The sequence below is a fragment of the Eulemur rufifrons genome, chromosome 8 (genome assembly GCF_041146395.1).
Source record: "Eulemur rufifrons isolate Redbay chromosome 8, OSU_ERuf_1, whole genome shotgun sequence".
NCBI lineage: Eukaryota > Metazoa > Chordata > Mammalia > Primates > Lemuridae > Eulemur > Eulemur rufifrons.
The window spans coordinates 111,959,147-111,977,731 of NC_090990.1; the positions used below are offsets into that span (position 1 = coordinate 111,959,147).

At 35.3% G+C, this 18,585-nt stretch overlaps 1 protein-coding gene across 2 annotated transcripts in view; it reads right to left on the reverse strand.

Annotated features, from left to right (window-relative positions):
• Positions 1–18,585, reverse strand: part of MAGI3 (membrane associated guanylate kinase, WW and PDZ domain containing 3) — a 237,669-nt gene that overhangs the window by 78,799 nt on the left and 140,285 nt on the right. For both annotated transcript variants that reach the window (XM_069480811.1, XM_069480812.1), the window contains exon 3: positions 1,633–1,752. In XM_069480811.1, the coding sequence (XP_069336912.1) occupies positions 1,633–1,752 (120 nt within the window). The remainder of the gene's footprint in view (positions 1–1,632; positions 1,753–18,585) is intronic.

The following is an 18,585-nucleotide window of genomic DNA, read 5'->3' on the forward strand; positions in this document are numbered from 1 at the left end:
TAATTAATATGTAATATACCACTTTGTCATATACTAAGTTCTTAAACTTAATGCAAGAAAATGTAGAATATTTTCATCATGTAAGGGCAGAGGACTTCTTAAAACTTCAAAAGCACAAATCGTAAGAAAAACAGTGACAAAACTGATTTATAAAAATTAAGGATTTCTGTTTAATAAAAAAACACAGCACAAGGTTAATAGGTGACAGAATCAGAGACAATATCTATATCCAATAAGAGATTAATATCTAAACATCTAAGGAATGTTTGCAAATTGGAATGTGATTGGGATCCCACTTTTTAAAAAATGGACAAAGCCAATGAACGCACAATTTGCGGAAGTCCAAAAGACAAGAAACAAACGAAAAGATGCTTAAACTCTCTGACTACCAGAGAAACTAAAATTAAAGTAAGACATCATTTCTATAACCATTAGATTGGCAAAATTATAAAAGTAGATAATACCAGGTGTTGATGAGCATGTAGAGCCATTACTATAGTTGCTACAGGAACCCTTATGTACTGCTGAGGGGAACACAGATTGGAGAGCTATCCAAAACGATTTCATCAGATTAATTATATACATACTCTATTTTAAGTCAACAATTGTGCTCTTGGGTATATATTCCACAGGCATTCTCACATGTGCGAGAATGTTGACTGCAGCTTTATCTGTGGTGATAAAGCTTTATCTGTGGTACGCAATAGCCCAGACATGAGCTCTTCCGGTGGGCCTGCAGGGAGGTGGTGAAAGTGAAAAGAAGGGCATTGTGAAAGTGGCTACAGAAGAAGAAATGACTGTATTTGGTAACTGACTAGATGTGAAATGTGAGAAAAAAGAGAAAGTAAATGATGATTCTGCTTCTTTGAGATCATGGTGCTGTGTAGAGAGAAATTATGAAAAATTACTCTTTGGGATAGAAAATAAATGCATATTTGGATATGTAGAATTCAAGGTTAGATGTTCATTGAACACCATCTCTAGGCACTGAAGATGATATCATGTAATAAAGACATGATCACTACTATCACAGAGCTCGTGAGGGAGGCAATGATGGAAAAGTACAGGGTGTTATGGAAGTGGACAAGCTTACCAGATCTAACATAGAAAATCATTTAAAGATTAAAATTGATCTCAAATCTCTACTTCCTGGAATCAAGTGGGTAGAGGAAAAGAGATATGAAAAGAAAACCAATTATTCTGTATTTGTTGTTTTTTCCCCCAAAATCTACATTTTCTTTTCTCCAAGATAATCAAAGTACATATAGATTTTTTAAAGTATACAGATTTTGGATTCTCAACCACAAATAGAAAACAATCAATGAACACTCATGGAGATCATATGATGACTGTGAATTACTGTGAAATACATATACTAGTCAGTTTAACTGGATTTTTAGTATCTTTTACACAATCAACTTCCTAATATAATGGAATATTTTTGCTTATTATTTAATCCTATTTTAATTAGCAAATTACAAATTTCCTAATGAAAAGAAAATTTTCCTAAAAACTGAGAGGAAAAAAACTTCTTCAAAAAGTGGTATTTTATTCATCAAATTTCCTCTGAAATAATACCAGTTACTCAAATAGTTTTCTGGGTGGTGGTGGTGTTATCATTGGGGGACATACCATCATACGTTCCACTTTCTAACAATGCTCCACTCTCTTCTAGTGCTTTGAACTGTTCAACAGAAATGAAATTATAGTCCACTCCTGGTACTTCCCCATCCCTGGGGGCCCTTGTAGTGCCTAAGAAAAAAAAGAAAAAGAAAACAAGTAGGTTGTAAAGTGCTTTTAAACTTACAAAATATTCAGAGTAACAGAATATTCAGCCTATAGAGAATACATGGGAGACACAGCCTACTGAATATATTGTACCTACTAGAATAAGGATCAGAAAATTTTAGGCAATTTAACACTATTAGGTGAAAATAGGATAATAAATAAGTGTACTTTAATAAAATCTACAGATAACCATGAAATTCAAAACTACAAAAAGTCTAAAATAATTTTAGTGCCAAAGGAGGCTTCACTTTCCAAGACAAAATAGCTCATTCTTAAACCTCAATTATCATTACTTAACAAGCAAGGAGAGAAAAATCCAGCAATGATAGACTTCTTCCTCCTCCCCAACTTTATTATGGTATAATTGATAAATAAAAATTATTTATATTTATAGTGTACATGATGTTTTGATGTATATGTATATATTGTGAAAGACAGACTTCATTTTTAAGTGGTTATTCTATATATTTTTTTCTTCCCTAGCATAAATGTAAACTTAACATTCTACTTACTAGGGTCATGAAAGACAACAAAAAATAGAGAAACAATTTTTATAAGTTCTTTTAATAAACTCTATTTAAAAAACTTGGACAAACATTGATTATGAAGTTATCTTATACTAATGAATGAAAGGCTTAAGATTCATGTATTGCTTCTTAGCCATTACCATCTTCAAGTAATTTCAAAAAATTAAGCAGTAAGTAAACTGTTTTATGAAATTGACTACAGCAACAAATCACTAAATTTCTAGATATTAAAGAATTTATGCTAAAATAAAATCTTTCTTTCACCTCCAAGGTTTAAATTCAGTTTATGGCAGCATTGCTACATTTGATTGAATTTTACTAAATAAGAATCACTTTTATGAACAGATATTAGAAATGGCATTATAAATACTACAGAATACGAAAAGAGGTCCAGAGTTTTTAGCTGGGAATAGAGTCTGGGATATGGCAGTAAGTCTTGGGCAAGGAGGCCTTCCCAAACCTGTTCTTTCACGTAGGTCCCTATTCAGTAATGGCACTCCAACTAAGAAACCCGCAAGTCACATATCTTGAGAGACTTCCTCTACTCCACATCCAGTCACCAAATCCACCTCTTAAATATCTCTAGATACTTCTCTTCATCTCCACAATCATCTTCTTCATATCATTATCTATGACCTGTATTTTTGGTCCCCCCAGGTCAACCCTTGCCTCTCCCCGTCATACCCTCTCCTCCCGCAACCCAAACTGCAGCCAGTGACTTTTCTAAAGCCACAGTCTGAGCAAAAAAAAAAAAAAAAAAAAAAAACCAAACAAACAAACAAAAGTATCTCTCTAGACCCACCAATGGATACCCATGATCCTTGATATAAAATCTTGACTCTATAACAACACATTTTATAATGCCCTATGCAATCTGGCCCCTGGCTACCTCTCCAGCTTTTTTCTTGCCTTATCCCTTTCATATTCTAGGCTTTAGCATATAGATTTTTCTCAATTCTTTTAATGTTCCTTTCACTCACTCACCTCCAAAGCTGCTATTCTTTTCCTACAGGACTTCCTACTCCCTTTCTCACTCTTACTTCAGCTAACTCCTACTTATCCTTCAGGTCTTGGCTTATAAAGTTCCTTTAGAGAATATTCCCTGATTCCTCCTAGGGTATGCCAATATGCAAAAACCCTATTTGATTCAGAGTATAGCCACAAGTCTTGGTACAGGGCACGGATCATAGTAAGTACTCAATACACTTAGCTGTCAAATACATTAAGTAGAAATTTAAACAAATGCAATTAGCACACTACCTGGCAATATGCTCTTATTATAATAAATTAAATTATATATTATTATAAATTACAAATTAATTCATGGCCAATTCAATTGCTCCTATTGTATAGGTGCATTACATTCTGCAGAAAAAAATCCACAAAGATGATGATAATAAACAGTAATGATCTGAGAAAATAATGATTAAGCCAATATTATACACAACAAAGATGATATTGAATTTTCTCCCTCATTTTTTTACCCAACTTTTTCTAAAAATGAGCATTTCTCTGTTTTATATCACAGAAGAAAAAAAATCTGGAAAATGTAACTTCCTTTTTTTCCTTAGCATTACATATTTTTCATTTTCAATTTTTTGTGTTTCTCATATATTAACCAAAACTACATTGTTAGATTCCCTATCAGCAGCTTTAAGCTCCCTATTAAATAAAATTTATCAATAGGAAATAAATTCAATGATTAAAATTATAATTTACAATTATTTGTGATGGAAAAAAACATGCCACAATATTACGTGCCTCCTCCCAATAAGAGGTTGGGCCTGTTGCATCATCTCTTGAATCTGGACTGGACTTATGACTTGCTTTGATTAATTGAGTGTGAAGGATGTTTTGTTGTGTAAGTTTAGGAGTCCAGACTTGCATCTTTACCCTTTTGGAATGCTCCCACCACCATGCAAGGAAGTCTAGGCTAGACCACTGAATGACGAGAGTGCCCCAGCCAAAAATTAGCACCAAGGCCCCAGACACATGAGTAAGACCATCTTAGCCCCTTTAGCCCTAGTTGGGCTGCCAATGACCCACTCATGTGGGCAGCCACATGAGTGTCCCCAGCTGCACCCTGCCAACTCATGGAATTATGAAAAATAACACATAATGATTATTTTAAGCCACTAAGTTTTAGCATGGTCTTTTATGCAGCAAAGGTTAATTGAGATATTATCCAAATAAACTCTACTATAAAATATTATGACTATAAAAAACTCAGTTTAAGAGCAAATTGGATTATAGATAACATTTTAAAAAGAGCACTGACCCAAGGAGTGGGGCAACTTTGTTTTAGTCTGAGATTATTATTAATGGCACAATTTACAACAAGCACTTAACCTCTCTGGGCTTAATTCCCTTCCCACAAAGTGGTGTTGAGCAAGATGTTGTCCATGACGCTGTCCATTAATAGATATGAATGTTATGTGTGATTTCAACATATGTTTCTAAGACTTCAGAAAATAGCTTTAATGCTAATTCTCCTTATAAAGCATTACAAATTTTCACTTCTTCCCCAAACTATGAAACCCCATTTACATAAAAAGTTATCTTACCTTCCCCTACCCCATTGCCTTTAGCATTCCTCAAAATTTATCTTTATATTCTCTTGATACTCTATATATTTTATGTAAAACTTCCACATCAACCCCTGTTATCAATACATTTCTCCTTTTAACTTAAAAATTCCTCTAAAGAGTACTGTTTACTCACAATTTCCAATTCCTCTCCTCTCGTTGTCTGTAGAGCCTATTCCAATCAGATCATGGCCCCAATCAATCACTGAGACAATATGCTATGTTCAGCAATAGTCTCTACTTTGCTTAATCAATGGTCAAGTCCTCATATTACCTGACCTATGAACAACACTTGACATACCTGATTATTTCTCCTTTTTTTTCCCCCTGAAATATGCAGAAAAGTGCATAAAATGTATTTATTTAAACAACTAATTACAACCACACATACATCTAGGTGAAGAAATAGAACATTACTTGGACCCTGAAAGCCTCCCTGGGTGCCTCTGATAATAAACCTCTACCTGCCTCCACCCCCAAAGGTAACTACTGTCTTGACATTTGTGATGATGATTTTCTTTCCTTTTTGATGGCTGTACCAACTAAGTAATGAATTTCTAAGCAACATAGCTTAGTTTTGCCTGTTTTGTAACTTCAAGTGAATGGAATCATACAATATACATCCTCCTGTGTCCACACCAATAGTTGTTATCAGGTTCTAAAACTTTTGCCAATATGCTGAGTGTGTAAAGGCACCTCACTGTGCATTTAATGTGCAACTATCTAATGAGATTAACATTATTTTTCATATATTTACTGGCCATATATTCAGCTTTCCTTTACTTGCTTATAAAAAAATATCACAGCAAATAAAATACTTTGTCTTTAAAAAAATGAAAAGGTAGCTCAACAAAAAAGAGTGTAAGAAAGGGTTGAGGCTACTGAACAATGAAAATAGGGTAAATTGTGCAACATACAATTTTAAGACAGTGCATATGGTCAAACTGAGAAAAGAAGTCAAATTGAAATGAATGGGCATCATGCATATTACCATATTCTTCCTCAGCTGCAACATTCACCTGTGTTTGCTTGTTATTCACCTGTGTTTGCTTGTTCTGTTTACTTGCTACTTGATACAAAACATTAGCATGCTGAGTAAAATGGCATAAGAACCAATATAACCTCAGTTAAATTCACATCATTCTCCTATTTGCCAATCACATATGAACTTATCTGCATTGCAGAAATAAATGTACCAGAACAGACTGTATCTTTTCTGATTTTTTTTGCCTGTTTTATTAAAAATGGTCTTTTCATGACAGAAGTTCTTAATTTTAATGAAGTCAAATTTATCAGTCCTTTCCTTTGTAGCTAATGGTTTCTGAGTCTAGTTGAAAAAATACTTTCCCAAGGCCATGGAGATATGCTATGTTCTTTTTAAAAAGCATTACAGCTTTGCCTTTAACACCTAGGATTTTGATACACTAAAATAGATTGGGGAGGAGCTGATGGGAGGTACCAGTCCAATTTCCTTTTTTTCCAAATGACTTTTCAACATGATTTATTGAAAAGTCAATTATTTCCCCCTCTGATCTGGCATAGCACTTCTGTCAAAGAAACATTTATATAAGATTGAGCGTCTACTACTGGGCTTCCTGTTACATTCCATTTATCTACTCACTATTCCTGTACTATTAACAATGTTATAATTATCCTATTTTCATGACAAATCTTGATAAATAATACAGCAAGTATACCCTATCTTGTTTTTTCTATTCACGGTCCTTCCATATAAATTCTAGAATCAGATAAACAGGCTAAAAAGGCTGAAATTTTTAAGGAAATAGATTGAATCTATTAATAAATTTGAGGAGAACTCACATCTTCACCATACTGAGTCTTTAACTCATGGACAAGAAATCTCTACCAATATATTTAGTTATTCTTGAGTGTTCCTTAATTTTATCCTATAGAGCTGTAATCCCCAACCCCTGGGCCACGGACCAGTACCAGTCTGTAGCCCGTTAGGAACCAGGCCACACAGGAGGAGACGAGCGAAGATTATTTACAGTCACTCCCCATCACTCACATCATTGCATAAGTTCCGCCTTCTATCAGATCGGCAGCAGCATTAGATTCTCATAGGAGCGTGAACCCTACTATAAATTGCACATGCAAGGGATCTAAGTTGTGTGCTCCTTATGAGAATCTAATTCCTGATGATCTGAGGTGGAGCTGTGGCTGTGATGTGGGAACAGCTGCAAATATAGATTATCATTAGCAGAGAGGTTTGACTGCACAATAAATGCAATGTGCTTGAATCATCCTGAAACTATTCTTTCCACCTGCCAGTCCGTGGAAAAATTGTCTTCCATGAAATCAGTCCCTGGTGCCAAAAAGGTTGAGGACTGCTGCTATAGAGGTCTTATACTTCTTTAGAGGGTAATTCCTACATATTTCAAATATTTATATGCTATTACAAATAATATCTTTTTGTAAATTTTCATTTTTCTAATTGTTGATGGTATAAAAGATATAACTTACATATAACAGAATGCACTAATTCTAACAGTACAATTCTGTGAGTTTTGGGAACCATCACCTCCAAAAGTTTTCTTGGACCCCTTTGCAATCTCCCACCCTATGGCAGTTACTAACCTACTGTCACTACAGTTTTGCCTTTAATCTCATATAAGTGAAATAATACTTTAATTCAATTCCACTAGTTGTTTGTGTCTGGCTTCTTTAACTTAGCACAATGCTTTGAAATTCACTTAGATGTTCAATTTCTTTTTACATATAAGATCATGATGTCTATGAACAGAGATCATTTTAATTCTTTTCTCAGATGACTTTTATTTCTTTTTCTTATCTGATTATTCTGGCTAGAATTTCTAGGACTACGTTGAACAGTGGTGGCAAGAGTAGGCATCCTTACCTTGTTGCCTGATCTTAGAGGAAAAGCTTTCATTCTTTCCCTGTCAAGCATAATGGTAGCTGTGGCCTTTTCCTCTACAGCTTTTATATTGAGGTAGTTTCCTTCTGCTTCCAATTGGTTGAGTTTTGTTTTTTTTTTAAATCATGAAAGGGTATTGAATTTCACCAAATGTTTTTTCTGCATTGATTGAGATGTTAATGTGGTGTACTATATTGATTGATTCTTATATGCTGAACCATCCTTGTATTCCAGGCATAAATCCCACTTAGTCATGATGTATGTTTCTTTTAATAAAATACAATAGAATTCATTGCTAGTATTTTTTTTTTTTTTTTGGAGACAGAGTCTCTCTCTGTTGCCCAGGCTAGAGTGAGTGCCGTGGCGTCAGCCTAGCTCACAGCAACCTCAAACTCCTGAGCTCAAGCGATCCTCCTGCCTCAGCCTCCCGAGTAGCTGGGACTACAGGCATGCACCACCATGCCCGGCTAATTTTTTCTATATATATTTTTAGCTGTCCATATAATTTCTTTCTATTTTTAGTAGAGATGGGGTCTCGCTCTTGCTCAGGCTGGTCTCAAACTCCTGAGCTCAAACGATCCACCCACCTCGGCCTCCCAGAGTGCTAGGATTACAGGCGTGAGCCACCGCGCCCGGCCCATTGCTAGTATTTATTTTGGGGATTTTTGTATCAATATTCATCAGGGATATTGGTCTGTAGTTTTCTGTGTCTTTGTCTGGTTCAGGGTAATGAAATTGAATGAGTTTGGGTGTGTCCCCTTCTCTTCTATTCTTTGGAGGAGTTTGAGAAGGACTGGTGTTAAATGTTTGGTAGAATTCCCCACTGAAGCCATTTGGTCTTGGGCTTTTCTTTGTTTGGAGGTTTTTGATTACTGCTTCAATCTCCCCACTAGTTATAGGTCTGTTCAGATTTTTTTATTTCTTCATGATTCAGTCTTGATAGGTTTATGGTTCTATTTTATTTTTATTTTATTTTATTTTTTTGAGACAGAGTCTCACTCTGTTGCCCAGGCTAGAGTGCCATGGCGTCAGCCTAGCTCACAGCAACCTCAAACTCCTGGGCTCAAGCAGTCTTCCTGCGTCAGTCTCCTGGGTAGTTGGGACTATAGGCACGCACCACCATGCCCAGCTAATTTTTTCTGTTTTTAGTTGTTTGGCTAATTTCTTTTTATTTTTAGTAGAGACAGGGTCTTGCTCTTGCTCAGGCTGGTCTTCAACTCCTGACCTCAAGCAATTCTTCCGCCTCGGCCTCCCAGAGTGCTAAGATTACAGGCGTGAGCCACCATGCCCGGCCTGATGATTTTTAAAATTGATTTTCTGTTCTCTATTCAATGTATCTCTGTTCTAGTTTTTATTATTTCCTTCTTTCTGCTGACTTTGTGTTTTGTTTGTTCTTTTCTAATCCTTAAGGTATACGATTAGGCTGTTGATTTAGTATTTTTCTTCTTTTTTAATATAAGTGTTTATTGCTATAAACTTCCCTCTTAGTACTGCTTTCACTGCACCCTATAAATTTTGGTAGGCTGTATCTTTGTTTTATTTGTCTCCAGATATTTTTTAGATTCTCTTATGATTTCTCCTTTGACCCACTAATTTTTTTTAAGAGCACACTGTCTAATTGCCACATATTTGCACATTTTCCTGTTTTCCTTCTGCTATTAATTTCAGTTTCATTCCATTATGGTCAAAAAAGATACTTTGTATAATTTAAATTTTAAATTTGTTAAGACTTGTTTTGTGGCCTAACATAGCTTACTGTGGGGAATGTTTCATGTACAGTGGATAAGAATGTATATTCTGCTGCTATTGGGTAGAATGTTATCTGTATGTTTGTTAGGTCCATTTTGTCTATAGTGTTGTTCAAGCCCTCTGTTTCCTCATTGATCTTGTGCAGGTTCTATTCAATTTCCTTTTATTTCTGACAGGTATCCATTGTATGGATGTACCAAAATTTGATTATCCATTCACCAATGAGGGACATTTGGGTTGTTTCCAAATTTGGGCCATTATAAATAAAGCTGTATGTAATTTACAAGTCTTTGGGCAGACATATATTTAAATTTATGTGGAGTTAATACCTAGGAGTGAAATTGCTGGGCCATATGGTAAGTGGATGTTTAACTTTATAAGAGAATGCCACATTATTTTCCAAAGTAAATGTACCACTTTGCATTCCCACCAGCAATACATGAGAGCTGCAGTTTATTTACATTAGTATTTCTATGTAGGAATTCTTTTCTAAAGTTTCTCAGGAAATGTACTTTTTCTAAATCCTAAGAAAAATCAATTAATAGAGAAAATGAGGAAAAAAGTATTGTAATTCTGCGTGAATTCAAGCTTAACAATTTGACATAGAGACATTACTGGCTTAAAAGAAATCAACTGGTATCAATTGAAAGCAAGAGCAGGAAACAATGAAAAGTAGTATCAAATGTTAAAGTCCATCACCTAAGTGTCCATCAACAGATGAACGGATAAAGAAAATGTGGTACATATACACAATGGAATATTATTCAGCCATGAAAACAAATGAGATCTTGTCATTTGCAATAACATGGATGGAATTGGAGAACATTATGTTAAGTGAAATAAGCCAAGCAAAGAAAGACAAATCTCACATGTTCTCATTCATGTGTGGGGGCTAAATATTAAAATGATTTATTTTATGGAGACAGAGAGAAGAATGATGGTTACCAGAAGCCGGGAAGGGAAGCAGGGAGGGGAGGACAAAGTGGGGATAGTTAATGGGCACAAAAATATGATTAGATAATTAGATAGAATGAACAATATTTGATAGAACAACAAAGCGACTTATTATACCAATAAGCTGTGGTATAATATACAATAACTAGAAGAGTGGAATTAGAATGTTCCTAACAGAAAGAAATGATAAATGTTTGAGGCAATGGATATCCCAATTATCCTGATTTGATTATTACACATTATATGTCTGTATCAAAACATCACATGTACCCTATAAATATATACAACTATTATGTACCTGTAATAATCAAAAATAAAAAATCTTTTAAAAAAAGAAAAAATGTTAAGGTTGGTCAGATTAAGACAAATTCTACATTCTCTCTTAAGTAGGAGCTAAATTATGTGTACACATGAAAGCAGAGTGTGGAATGATGTATGATACAGACGGGGAGGGTTGGTGGGGGTGGGGGTGGGTGGATGGCGGGAAGTTGCTTGGTGGGTACTATGTGTGTTGCTCCAATGATGGATGCACTGATGGCTCTGACTTCACCACAATGCAATATATCATTGTAGCAAAACTCCACTTGTACCCCATAAATATAAACAAATTAAAAAAAATTAAAAACAAATAAAAATGTTAAGGTTGACATCTCCAGGAACCAGGACAGACGCATGTTAGAGAACAGCAGTCACAATATGCTCAAGTCAGTCTTACTTGCAGCTGTTCCCATAAGTGTGTGCTCATGGCCCTACCTGCTAGTGGTGGGTCTTTCTTATAAATACAATACTAATAAGATTATATGTATATTATACTTTGTATAAATCCTATGAGTGTGTTCCAAGACATAACAAGTTCGGAGGCTAAGTCAGTCCTTAAATTGGCAGTTTCAACACAAGACTCTGTGTAACACTATTAACCATGCTGAGAGATCTGAATGTTAGGTTATTTGAATGCTATCCAATAATATTCTCTGCCATTTCCCACTGTTTGAGCATTTGCCCTGAGCTTCAGTGCTTTGTAAATGCTTTAACAAAAGAAATGCAAAGAGAAGAAGTGAACACTGTCCTAAACACTCCAACATGAAATCAGAAACTGATCTAAAAATCTCAAGTAAAAGCAATATAGATTTCAATGGCAAACCAAAATCAGGAGAAGCAGATAAAATATTTTTATCATTAAAAAAGAAAACAAGATTATATGAACCAAAATACATCATGACACCCAATTTGAAGATGCTTTTGGACACACTCTTGCTATAATGATGAATATCGATGCAAAATGAAATAGTTTTTTTCTATGTCTGGAATATCTGTCACCAAACAAAGATCAAAACCAACAGATAATGCGATTGATGCTTTGAGCTTTAATATTTCGTTTTAGGAATGAAAATTCAAATACTAAACATGTGTGTGATTGTTTTTCAAAGTTTTACATGATTTTTATTTGGCATTTATTTTTTGTTAATGTTTTCCCCTTTTAAGACTTTCTATTATCAAATGGCTATATAAAGTAGAGATCACTTAAAAATGGCATTAAAATACATTAGTGTATAATAATAATAAGCCATCATTACTGCCATAACAGTCAAGTGCAGCAGTTATTTAGGCTCTCAATGTACTAGGTTCATTTGGCACTTCCTCACAATCAACCGCAGGCGATACTATGATTTGTGATACTCCAGCTTGTCATGAATTACAAGCATTGGAACAAACTTGGCACTGCGTTCAAGACCAAGAACACAACCAAAATCAATCTTGAAATCCCTTCTTGAAGAGTCTGTCTCTCGGGACTACTACCAGTACCAATTCTGTACCAGTCAGGATCCAGACAGGGGGGAGAATCCACATGGAAATTTGAACACAGAAGGTTTAACATACAGAATTATTAACTATTTACAGGGAATTAACTAATTGGGAATAAAAGAGAACTCTAAAGAATATCACCCTAGAGCTGAGGGAGAATACCCAAGTAAGGAACAAACTTGAAAGGGAAGGATCCTCTCAAAGTTTGGCATTCAGATCTCATCAAAGAGGTTGTGGTAAAAGCCCACTGGATAGTGGAGAATTTTGCTGGGTTGTAGCTGGTTCATAGTCAATGGGTTAAAACTGGCAGGCACAGAACTGTCTGGGATATCAATGAAATTTACCAGCAAGCTGTCTTTGGTGTGGTGGATGGTTTTGTTTATTTGTTTGTTTAACAGAAAACCAGCTAAGACACAGACTGGACTTGCCAGAAACCCACAGGAAAACTGGTTTGCAAGGGATGTTGCTGAAATCTGGGGGAATAGCTGGGGTGTCCACAGAACTCACCAGGAAACTGCTAGGAAGTCAGCTGGTACATTGGTGGTACTGATGAAGCCACCTATAAGGGTGTTGTTGAACTTGCTGCTGGAAGCTTTCACAGCTGTGCCACTAAACTTGCCACTGGACACTGCCTGCTAGGGTACTGCTGAAACTTGCTGGGTGTCTTTTTGCATAGTAGGAGCAAAAAGAAAAGACACATTGGAACCAGGAAAAGAAGCCTCTTCTTTCTCCAGTATCCTTCCTATGCCCTCTACTGACAAAGCTTAATAGTGTGCCAGTGGACAGGAAAGAAATGTTACAGTATAGCAAGTAGGCCAAAAAGAGTAGATTTAAAGTCAAGAGGCAATGAGTGAAAAACAGCAGACTAGTTTTCTGAGAGATTCTATTATGAACAGAAGTTAAGTTTTGTCAAATGATTTTTCGGTATCAATTGAGACGATCATTTGGTTTTTCTTTTCTAGTCTAATATTATATTAATTTTCAAATGTTATACAAACCTTGCGAACCCCACTTGGTCGTAATGGTTTGTCCTTTTTTATATTTCTATATATTGATTTACTAAAATATTATTAAGGATTTTTTTTTTTTGAGAAAGGGTCTTGGTCTGTTGCCAGACTGGAGTGCAATGGTGTGATTACATACAGCTCATTGTAACCTCAACTCCTGGGCTCAAGGGATCTTCCTGCCTCAGCCTCCCAAGCAGCTGGGATTATAGGTGCCTGCCACCATGCTTGGCTGGTAATTTCTGTCTTCTAAGGAATTTCTCCAGTTCTTGTACTGTTTCTGTACTATGTTATTGAGTTTATTGGCATAAAGTTGTTGAGAATATTCCTTATTACACACTTAAAATCTGTAGGATTTTTAGTGATGCCACCTCTATCATTCCTGATATTGTTAATTTGTGTTTTCTCTCTTTATTCCTGAGCAGCCTAGCTAGAAGTTTGTCAATTTTATTGATCTCAAAGAACCAGCTTTGGGTTTCATTGATTTTCTCTATTTTCTATTTCACTGATTTCTGATCTTATCTTTATTATTACTATCACCTTCCTTCTGCTTAATTTGGGGTTAGTTTGCTCTTCTTTTTTCAGATTCTTAAGGCTGAAGTTTAGATTATTGATTTGAGATCTTTATTATTTTCTAATAGGAGCATACCATAAGTTTCCACCTAAACACTACTTTAGCCAGATCCTACAAATTGTTATATATTTGTGTTTGATATGTTTTGATATGTTCATATATGTGACATTTTGTAATTGCCCTTGTGATTTATTCCTTCACTCACAGGTTATTTAAGCATGTGCTATTTAATTTCTAAATTTCTTTTTGTTAATAATTTCTAATTCAATTGCACTATGGCCAGATAACATGTTTTATATTATTTAAATCCTCTTAAATTTATTGAGTCTTGTTTTATGGTCCAGAATATGTTCTATATTTGTAAATGTTTCAAATACATTAGAAAGAATGTGTATTCTGCTGCTTTTGGGTGGCATGTTCTAATAAATAGCAATTAGGTCAAACTGGTTGAAAGGGCTGTTCGTGTTTTCTATCACCTTACTCATTTTTTACTTCTTTATTTTTCTTTCATTTTTGAAGGATATTTTTGTTGTATACAGAAATCCAGGTTGGCATTTTTTTACTTGTAGCATGTTAAAGATGTCATTTGATGTACTCTGGCTTGTACTGTTTCTGTGGATAAGTCTACAGTCATTCTTTGTTCCCTTGTAGGGAATATATCTTCCCCCCTGTCTGCCTTTTGCATTTTTTTTCTTAAAAAATTATTTTATTATTTTATTTTTGAGAGACAGGGGTCTTAGTATGTTACTCAAGCTAGACCTGAATTCCTGGGCTCAAGAGATGCTCCCCGCCTCAGCCTCCTGAGTGGCTAGGACTACAGGCGTGCACCACCACACCCAGAAGCATTTTGTTTTTATCACTGGTTTTCAGCAATTAGATGATGATGTACCTTGGTGTGGTTTTCTTTTTGTTTTTTCTGCTCGGGGTCTGCTGAGCTTCTGAGATATGTGGGTTTATAGTTTACATCAAATTTGCAAAAATTTCAGCCACTATTTCTTCAAGTATTTTTTCTGCTTCCTCCACTTTGGCTTGATATTTTTCCACAGGGCAACATAAACAGATCATAGTTCTGTTCTGTCTATGTTTCAATGTCTGAAAATAGCTGTTACATATATTTTGTCCCAATTTTTCAGTTTTAATGACAAGAGGGTAAAACCAGTTATGGTACTGGTATTCTATGGCAGACGAATAAATCTTTCTTTCAACCTCTCTCTTTTTTTGTTCAAAAAATTTTTACTTTTTCAGTCTTTTTCTTCACTGTGCTTCAGTTTGATTAGTTTGTATTGCTATGTGTTAAAGTTCAAGGATCTTTTCTTCTGCAGTTTCTAATCTGCTGTTAAGCCCATCCAGTGAATTTTTTAAGTTACACTTAGTTCTTTTTTATATATTTCATTTTCTCTTCATTATATTGATGTTGTCCTCTCAAGCATATTTATAATAATTCTGAAATTCCTGGTATAATAATGCCATTATCTGTGTCATTTTTATTTCTTTTTTTCCATCAGCTGACTTCTCTTTGATTATGAGTCACATTTTCCTGGTTTTTTTGCATGTCTAGTAATTTTTCATTAGATGCTGGACATTGTAAATATGTTATTCAGTGTCTCCATTTTTTTGTCTTCCTTTAAAGAGTCCTTCTTTCCTTTCCTTCCTTTCTTTGCTAGCCATCAAGTTGCATCCATATCTGCTTGACTTTTGGGGATTGCTAAATTAAGCTTGTTAAAGTGGGCCTAGAGGAGCTTAATCTATGACTATGTTAGCCCTATTAGTAAGGCAGGACTCTTCTGGGATTTCTCCACTCAGGCTTATTAGAACTCTAATGCCTCCCAGTCCTGTGTAAGCTCTAGGAATTGTTAACCTTACAGCTCCTAGAGAGGTTTTTTTTTTTTTTTCTTTCTTTCAAGGCAGCGTCTTACTCTGTCACCTATGCTGGAGTGCAGCAGTACAATCACAGCTCACTACAGCTTCAAACTCCTGGGCTTAAGGGACCCTCCTGCCTCAGCCTCCCAAGTGGCTAAGTACTACAGGCCTGTACATCATGCCTGGTTAATTTTTCTCACTTTTTTTGTACAGACGAGGTCTTGTCATGTCACGCTGTCTTGAACTCCTGGCCTCAAGTGATCCTCCTGCCTCTGCTTCCCAGAATGCTGGGATTACAGACTTGAGCCACTGCACCCAGACTCAGAGAGTTATTTGTTTGGCTTTGTGGATTCTGGTCCTACACATTCTTAGCTTAGTACTTCGCAACAGACTCAAGGGGGTACCCTCGCAGGTTGCTTGAACTCTTTTTTTCTTTATAGCTATCTCCTCTCTGACACTTGTACTTCAGATTCAAGATAGAATTTGAATTCTATCAGACTTCTTGAACTCAGATTTCTGTCCCCTCAACTCAGGGTCCAGAACCTGCATGGGCTCTCCCTTCCCATGCTGTGGTCCAGAAAGTGCCGCTACGTAGAAAGTTCAGGAAATCATATGAATCCTTTGTGTGCAGTCTCCTTTTCTCTTCTCTCGGGGAATCACAGTTCTTTTCAACCTACAGTCCAATATCTGACAACAGTAGAAGCTTCTTTCTCTCTCTCTTTTTATTTTGTTGCTCAAATTGTGTCAGATTTCTGTAACCCCTTCCAAGTGGCTTCTATGTCCTTCTGTTATGTCCCTATAATTTTTAAAGCATTTATATACTTCCTGCTTTATATACAATTAGATGATCCAAGCTCATCTTGTACTTTCCTTGCCCCAAATCTAGAATCAGAATTTCCTCCAAGGAGACCTGGAATCTTTTAGCAAAGAATGACATTTAGAGGCCAGATGTGTCCATTCAGTATACTACCTACTAATGATGTGTCATTGTTTCTAGGTTCCTAGAGGGGTTTTTGGACACTTCAGTTTGTGGGTAAGTTAAGAAGTCCTGTTAAGATCTGAAAGGGCTGCAGCTGCTTGGACCCTGTGAACTGAAACTAAATAAATTATAGCTTCTTTCTAGGACAAAACCTTACACCGAGGAAACTGCAAAACTGGGACAACAAAAGTAAATTTTTAAAAATCGTAGTAAAAGTGGCAGACGGCAGTAAAGAAGGCAGAACTTAGAAAATACAAGTACATATTTTTATTATCTTGCTTTAAAGGTAAGAGGAAGCTCTAGAGCTATGAAACTAAAAATGTTATATGGAGATACCCCATGCAGAAAAATACCAAGTTACTTGTAACGGAATGAAAATCAGATTGTTATCAAACTTTTCTAGAGTAACATTTTATGCCAGAAAACAATTAGATGATTGACTAATATATTTAAGATAGTCAAGGGAAAAATATGAGCCAAAAATTTCATATCCATCCAAATAAACTATTAAAGTATAAAGGTCACAAACAAACTACTAAGATGATCCTGTGAGTCTTTCCTGGGAAATGTACTAGAGAACAAGCTTTAGACAACCACAATTATTGAAAAATAACAACCACAACTATTGAAAAATAGTAACACATTTACTGGTTAGATAAAATATGTATTTACCCACAGAATAAAGAATAAATGACTATAAAAGGGAGACTATACAGTCTAACGTAATGGCTTTTGCCATTACGTAATTTGCCAATATACATATAGTTCAATTATCTAAGAAACAAAAACAAAAAAGCAGGGTAAGAATGAGGAAAGAATATGCAAAGTTGTATAAACTTACTGAATACCTTATACTTTAGGGGAGTAAAGAGATATACTTCAAGTCAGATGGTAAAAAAGAGGGAGGGGAAGGAAGAAGAACAGATGACTAGATAATTTAATATTACTCATAGCAGGGACAAAAGCAAAACAAGGGAGAAGGGGGAACATAGAGTATTATATAGAGGCATAAAGGTATCTTTATTCTATAGAATAAAGATATAAGCGTTCCTAAAAACAAGATCAAATAAAATAGACTACATATTGAAAGGCTTTTTACATAAAAGACTTATATACAGTAAAATAGAAAACATGACAGAACTGAGGCTAAAGATACTGATCACATCAATAAATATAAAGAGAAACCTTGGCTACTGAGTAGTCTAGAACTATGTGTAAAACAAAGAGATTCAGAAACTTTAAAAATAAAAAGACAAAGATATATCAAGGAAATGCAAATTAAAAAGAAGGCAGGAGTTGCAATCCTGAAATCTGACAATGTAAATTTATGGGAGGAAATCACAGATAAGGAGTTAGATTTAAAAATAAAAAATATTTTATACGATGCTAAGGAGTTTGAACTTTATCTTGCAGTCAAGGGGAGTCTTTGAAGGACAAACTATATAGACGGACAAGAATAGATGTGCACTTTAAAGATGAACTGAATTGAAGTAACATGAGAGGCAGGAGATCCAGTTAGAATGGGGGGAGGGGATAAACACTGCCTGAGTGCCTACTCCAGGCCAAGGGGTTTACATACATGTTCTCATTTTAATTCTAGTGACAACTGTATGAGATGAGTCTTGCTATTCTCATTTTATATATGGAGATTCTGAGGCTTAGGAACATTAAGCAACTTGCCCAAGTAAAGTAGATAGTAAGATGCTAGAGCCAAGATTTTGAACTTAGTTTCACCTAGATCTTTGCCACTACCATAATGCTATTTGTCATTTTAAAAAAAGAAAAAAATATATAGTCCAAGCAAGAAAGAGTGAGGGTTTAAGTAAGTGCAGAAGGATAGATATTTAAAAACACAATTAGGAAGGC